Source organism: Opisthorchis viverrini, assembly GCF_000715545.1.
Source record: "Opisthorchis viverrini unplaced genomic scaffold opera_v5_303, whole genome shotgun sequence".
Lineage (NCBI taxonomy): Eukaryota > Metazoa > Platyhelminthes > Trematoda > Opisthorchiida > Opisthorchiidae > Opisthorchis > Opisthorchis viverrini.
Genome location: NW_008751963.1, coordinates 431412 through 438423, shown reverse-complemented (window position 1 = coordinate 438423; position 7012 = coordinate 431412). Strand labels below are relative to the sequence as shown.

Here is a 7012-nt window from a genome sequence, read left to right as displayed (position 1 = left end):
TCCCCCCCCCCCCCCCCCCGCCTCCTCAAATCGAGTCGTTTTGATGCGGTTCCCTTTGATAAACAGCTAGCTTGTGAATCATAAGAAACTCGAGGGGCTGAACTACTGAAGCTAGCTCCTGCTGCCTCGTAAATCTTCATGACTGAAACAATAGGTTTAGACGAGGCTGGTGATCGGTCCTGTGGAGTGAACTCGCGTCGCTCGCATACCAAGCCATTTCATGTTTTGGATTTCGGGTTTGCATTAAGTTAGTCTTGTCGTATCACCACTGGCATATGTTAAAACCGATTTGTTGCCTCGTCCACAGCGGACCTCTTCCCTATCGACCTATTTTTATGGCATTTCGGGAATGAGTTCCTACCTCTCTGGTAACAACAGATTGGCAGTGTTTGTCCACGTTACTTCCATTGCTTACATACCATCATTCGACTACAGAGGACCCTGTAAAGGAGTCGAAACGCAGCGGCATATCTGTTTTTTCTTGTGATTTTATGAACTGTTTTGTTTGAATCTAGTTTTTAATCGCACAAAAAGTCAGCTATGTTGCATATCTTCTAACGTCTACTGCGATCGCCATGGCGCTTGCTATGGACCAACATCGTCAGTGGTCGCTGTAGGCGGATGGGTGTCAAGGGCTAATCACCGCGCTCTGGCACATCTGAGCATACTCGCCCATGTCGTTTGCTTCAGGTGGCCCGCTGACTTGGTGAATTACTGTTCACATTATCCTACGGACAGCTTCCACATTTTCGTCCCCATGCCTGTGCTCTCTGGACACGCCAGTCCACGTATGTCTATCGGTCGATTTCGAAGTCGCCAAAACACGTCATTCTGCGCACTCTCCTGCTGTCACACTCGGAATCACTCCACCTCCCGCCACCTGAGTCCACTGTCTGTTGACGGTCTCGCCATCACACACAGGGCAGACAGCACGACACAAGCGGCTGACTCAGCTAGGGCTGTTACTGGTGCTGCTGGCCTGTGTTGTTTCGGTTGCGTTAGCGTATTCTCCGCGTGTGTGTGTATGTGCGTATGTGCTACCGTCTACCTTGAAGACGCTTGCCGACGCGTGCGTCTGTGTGCACTTCTCTGCGCCCGGTGTGGACCAACGAATCGAATTGCGGCTGCTTTGGGCCATGTGGCCAGTCACTCGACCATTCTGCTGAAGCAGAGGGCTCGAACATGTGTTTGCGTGCGTGCAGTGCCCGGCAAAACGAGACGGTTCGAGAAAGAGGAAAGAAACAAAAACAAGACAGAGCAACTCATCATCGGCTGCTGTGCCTGCCCTGACCAGTCGGTCATTCGCCCTCATACGCACACGTGTCTGGTCATTGTAGTGGTAGAGACACCCATGTTGTGTCTGGTGATACGCATTGTGATTGTGGTTGTTTTTCTGCTAACTGCACACAACTGATGCCCGAACTTTTGGAAATCACCACCGATTTTCTCGTCAACAGAGGCGCACGATGACGGGAACTCGACGCATGATTTGTGGACTGTCAATAGACAAATTATAATTACTCGAACGCACCACAGCAATGCTGGTGCAGTTGTGTACGGGGAGGGAGGTATATTTTTTACGATTGGTTGCGTTTATCTCCGCGCGATAGCTTGTTTCTATCGGTTATCATACTCCTCATGAAGCCACTTCCCGGGGAAGGAGCTTCTCGGCTTCTCTGTGTGTTGTAACTGTATTTTCCTCAGCTTAGTTCTCGGTCTGAGCCTCCCAAGCTAGCGTTCACGTCAAAACAAACATCAAAGGTGCACAAGGTCTATTAACGCCCAAAACGAAATCAGGAACAGTTGTACAGCGCTTCGTATATATAGCGTAAGCGGCTATAACTTTCTGGAATTTCTGACGCGTTCTGGAGCTCCATTGGCAACCGGCATTTGGCCAATACTGGGTCATGATTGGCTGTTGGGTCCAGATTGTTGACCAATCAGATCTCGTCTTGATGCCGGACCGGCAAGCGTCCCGAATTTTGGGCCAACCTCGAGCGGGCCAGGCTTCTCGGCCGTAGCAGCGCCTAAAGACGTGCGGTATAGTGGGATCCGCGTGGATTCCTGCCTAACACTATGCAAGGGTTCACTTCAGTTCTGGTCGACAGTAAACGTTATTGTATCCTTTCCAGGGAAATGTCAACTCCTGTGCTGCCGTTGTACACTATTCGATGATTCTAGGAGAATCTTTGTCGCTAGCGCTTCAACTATCTCCAAGTTTACCCAGCTTGACTTATCAGTTCTTCTCCTGTACCTGAGCTCAACAGAGCATAGTCGTAGATCTATGCATCATCATTACCATCATTAGCTTTCCGTGATGTTTATTTACTAAATTCCTAATAATCGCCGTGGTGTTTGTCGCACTGTCTGCTGTTATTGATCCAGATGACATCGCACTGTTGTAGCATGCCTTGGTCACCGATGTGCCGGAGTATAGACACGCACACACACCACTACACATCCATAAAGACCGTATAAAGCAGCCATGATCCCGATGCAAAACTCGTGCAGCACGATTCCTAGTTAATCTCATCTACGAGAAGCCATCTCCAGGAAAACAGTGCCCAGTCACCCATTTTTCCCATTATCTCCTTGGTTGGTCAGTCAACTCACCAGCTCAGTCAACAAACCAATGATAGCAGTCCAGTTACAAGCTAGATTCATTCCATCGCGAAACCGTAGTATTTCTCAGTATTCAGATCGGAATTTACTGACCGGAAGGTCTGTGGTTCGAACCCGACCTCTGCCTCTCGACCTCTCCTGTCTAGACTTGAGCAATCCCAGCCTTCGTTCTTCCTTCTAGTGGCGTGGTAGCTAGGCACCGAAAGGGTGATACAGCTGAGCGATTTTTTCCTCATTTTGTATTTTTGTTGTGCATAACTGAATTCCCCCTAGGGCTCACAGTCGGCGCACCCAATTGACATTATTTCTTGTTGGCTGCCACAATAATCTCTGCTCCTGAAATATCGATATCACTTTGAGTTTCCGCTCTTTGGATGCACTTTCAGTCGTCATGAGAGCATCATTGTTACGCAAACCGTGAAGTGCCTGAGTCTTTTATGCAACCCTGTAAATATGTGCTCGATTCCCAGCTTGAAGTCATCGCGTGATTATTACTTCTAAGTCTCCCCTAGCCAGCACAGAAGTGAAAACCTTTCCAACATTTCAGACTAGTGGTTCAGCTTGTGAATGTCCGAAGAATGCTTCTGTCCCTTCCTTCATATCGAGTATCTTTAACATTAGGTGATGCGCTTCCACGTTGTCCCCTCCCCAGTATCACATAAACCTTATTCAAACCTATCTGTGTTGTGACGTGCGGAATAGCATTCTTCCTTGATGAAAGTAACCCGTGTAGGTGTTGTGTACCATGTGACTGTAACACATAATCGCAGACAAGTGATCTGGTTTATAACTTGACGACCAACAAAGTGGACCTCATTGTGGTGCACTGGTGTGTGTGTGTGTGTGTGTGTATCTTCAGGACCAGTTGTACTATACTGATTGGTGCATATGACACTCGGAAATTTTATCAATGTATGTGGGCCGATGAGAGCTAGTCTTCTGGTCTTCTAGGTTGGGAGCAGCAGCTTATTCCTTTAGAATAGTACTACCTTTGGATTGCCCATTTGACTCCAGTGCTTTGAGGCCAAACTTTCGAGCCACATACTTTCAATGAGAATGCTTGTCGCTCTCCCGCCTAGGTGCCCGTGCACAACAGAATGGAGTCCGTGTTGGCTATTGGCACTGCTGTCAACTTTTGTAGACCATCGGTCTGATTGATGTTGTGTTCACGCCATTGTTCGAATCATTGAGCAATGAACCTCGTTACTATTGCACAGCAAAAGGCGCACTAGCTCTCTAACTTCCCCGTACCCTAGGCTAACTCAGATCCGGAACTATTGATTGTCTTTCGTTCAGCTATAGCACCTTTTCGCCTCGCCACCAGAAAGAAGCACAAGGGCCGGGATACTGCCAGGTTGTCCAGGCTTAGACTGGGGAAATCGGGAGGGGCACAGGTCGGATTCGAACCACAGACCTTCCAGTCGGTAAATCCGTGTTCTAACCACTGAGCCATCACGCACCACAATAACTCATGACGGCAACTACTGCTGGACTACTCCCAACGACGACAGCGTTACTTACCTTCCAGCTAGACGTTTTTGGCACAGGCCTCGTTTAAAAGACAATACTCGCTCTGTTGCTACTCTTGTTTAGTAGTAGTAGTAGTACAAACGATTGCGTCATCACCCCTACACACGGATAGCTCATTGTTGATATTGACATTTCACGATATTCTTTAGTACTTTAGTACTGCTCAGAGATAGTTGATAACCTCCGTTCAAGCCCATTACCGTGCGTCGATTTGCGTCATCACGCACGCACGCACGCACGTACACACCACCCAAGAATGAGAGCGAAAGTGAATTCACGTTCCACGATCCAGCAATGTCCCATTTCAGTAACACAATGTACCGATTGGTGGACATGCTCCGTTTCGCGTAAAATATCGCAATCCTGGTTTGTTGTGACTTACTACTGCGCAAGCGAATCGATTCGTTTAGTGTGTTGGGAGTAGTAGTTGTTGTGTTGCTACAGCAGGTAGCAACACTACGAATCCAACCGTGCGTTTGGTTTACAATCCTGCAGTCACATTAATCTACGGTTGTTCAGTTCAACTGTTGCAGAGCAAGCTGAATGGTTTGGATAGTTTGACCGAAGAGATTCCAGCACTTTGCTACTCAACCGTTTCACCAACACAAAATGGTGCTTTTTCGTTCCATGTCTGCTGATCGCTATTCCCTGTTTCGTTTGCCATCGTTGTCAGTGTTAACACTGATGTTTCTCAGACGTGCAACTACTAGGCTCGTCTTTAAAAGTCCCAAAATAGAAAAGTAAGAAAGGACAGGGAAAGTACCTGGTGCTCACCCAAGACCATCCTGAAGCACCTTCACCTCAAAACGCTCACTCGGACAATCTGAGGGGAAACTGATAGCGCGGTCGCCACTGACATCCTCTATCCGCCGCATTTTTTAACGTCTTCAAGGTGGCTCCACCTGTGTCTCGGAAACCCGATTGTCGACGGAGGCTCGAATCAACAGCACGCTTCCACCAGATACCAGGTTCACCCCATAGTTCGCACCATTCAGGAGGGGGCGCCGGGAACAATAGTAGTCTGGGTGGGTGCGGATTTGCCATTTACAGTTGTACATGTCGAACCACCGTAGGTACATTTTTGGCCACTAAATTGCTGCCTGTAACGAATCCGCTGACACCACTCAACGTCAGCAACTTTTCTGTGCTATTGGTTGAATGCCTAAATGTGCTTCACACCCTTCGCTCGCAACCGCACAGCAACATAGACCGTCTGTAGAACTCGGTAGAAAAGTAGTTTCTCGAGCCTGACACGTGTTGTAGCTCAGGTTTGTATCTGCAAGACGTCAGCAAGGAGATGTACGGCAGTGAAGCATCGGTGTTGAACACTGATGCTATGCTATCAATGATGATGATGATGATGCAATAACTAGCAAAAATGCGCAAGTTCCAATGGTGGGCAGTATGCTCTTGGCTTCGCGAATTCACCACGTGACTATTGGATGAAACATTCCGTTGAAAGCGGCAAGCCTTTTGTTTCTGGTACCTCCCACACACATAACGAAACCCCCCTATTGACATGATGTTCAGCTGCGGTGTTTTTTTATTACATTCCGCCGTCAGCGAAGTGAGCCGGGCCCCAAAACGATTGGTTTCGCGCCAGATACGCAACGGCAAATAGGAACACCACATGCGGGTACATAACTTGATTTGGTTTAGTTGGTATCCTACACAATTGCAATAGGACTTGAACTTATCAGAGCTAGAAAAGAGAGCGAAGCGTTGTTCACTGAGTTCAGAACAACCATAAGTGTTTTTTTAATACATATTCCTCAGACACCAATCACATTACGTGGCTCTTCAACGAGTTTGAGTAGGTAGCACCCAGTTGATAGTATCTGACTACAGTTGCGCGGCCTTCTCATGCTAGTCGAATATCCTAGTTGAGGTGAAAAAATGCACTCTCATCCTGAGGAATGTCGTTAAAAGCACACAAAATAAAATTTCTGGTTGAGCTCTGAGCAGTGAGGCGTTCTAAAATCGTCTCAAAAGCATAGTCCTAATTAGCCAGGTAATCAGTGAACAAATCGGTGTTTCCATTTAGAACGCAAAAATGACAAATGAGTCTGCGTGTTCGCTAATGTTCCAGTGAGTACTGTACCGTTGTCTCTGGTGACCCAGAACAATAGCGACAAATTCAAACTGAACCTGAAGATCACTTCACCGTCCGTTGGAAAGTTTTGCGTGCTCGTTGGGAATAGATTTCTCAAATTTCTGCATTTTATACTCAAAGTAGAGTGGTTTGTTTATTCGTCTGTCTTTTGGTTTTCTTACTTCCGGAGAACAATTCCTGCCCTCTCGGAAGGGTTCTATCATTTCAGGCATGGATGGGTTTGTTCCGTCGTACGACCGTTTTCTCGGAATGATTTATCGACTGCATCAAATCACGGGTGCTGCTTCATGGTCATACAATCATATCTATTAATTTGGGGGAAGACTTGATGGTGAAATGAACACAGTGAGAAAGAGAGAGCGGGTAGAAGCATGAGGTGCCCACTCCTCAAACGCCATCGCAAGATCCCATCAATTGGTAGCCGTATAGGCGTTTTATATACGTCATCCTGGCATGCAGCCCACGTACCCATCTGTGCGGTTCGTCTGGCAACATCTGTGAAGGAGTCTCACAAGCGGCAAGTTGATAGATGTCTGTTTATCGTGTCTGCCTATGCCCCAACTGATTGTAGCTCTGACACCGTCAAAGACGGGTTTTACGACGCCCTGAATGCTCTGCTGCGGCGAGCTAAAAGCTCAGACATTGTGGTGGTTGCCGGAGATATGAATGCGCAAGTGGGCAGGCTAAGTGCATCTGAGACTCAATTGGGAGGTCGACAAGGACTGGACTCGGTACGTACGGACAATG

At 47.6% G+C, this 7012-nt stretch overlaps 2 protein-coding genes across 2 annotated transcripts in view; one reads left to right on the top strand and one right to left on the bottom strand.

Moving 5' to 3' along the window:
• Positions 1–7012, top strand: part of T265_14960 (hypothetical protein) — a gene marked incomplete at both ends in the record, with an annotated part of 47892 nt that overhangs the window by 35580 nt on the left and 5300 nt on the right. The gene's annotated exons all lie outside the window — the stretch shown is intronic.
• On the bottom strand, positions 950–1138 carry T265_09805 (hypothetical protein; the record flags this gene model as incomplete). The annotated part of the gene is made up of 1 exon (XM_009175982.1): positions 950–1138. One exon carries the CDS (start codon positions 1136–1138, stop codon positions 950–952), a length of 189 nt encoding a protein of 62 aa, XP_009174246.1.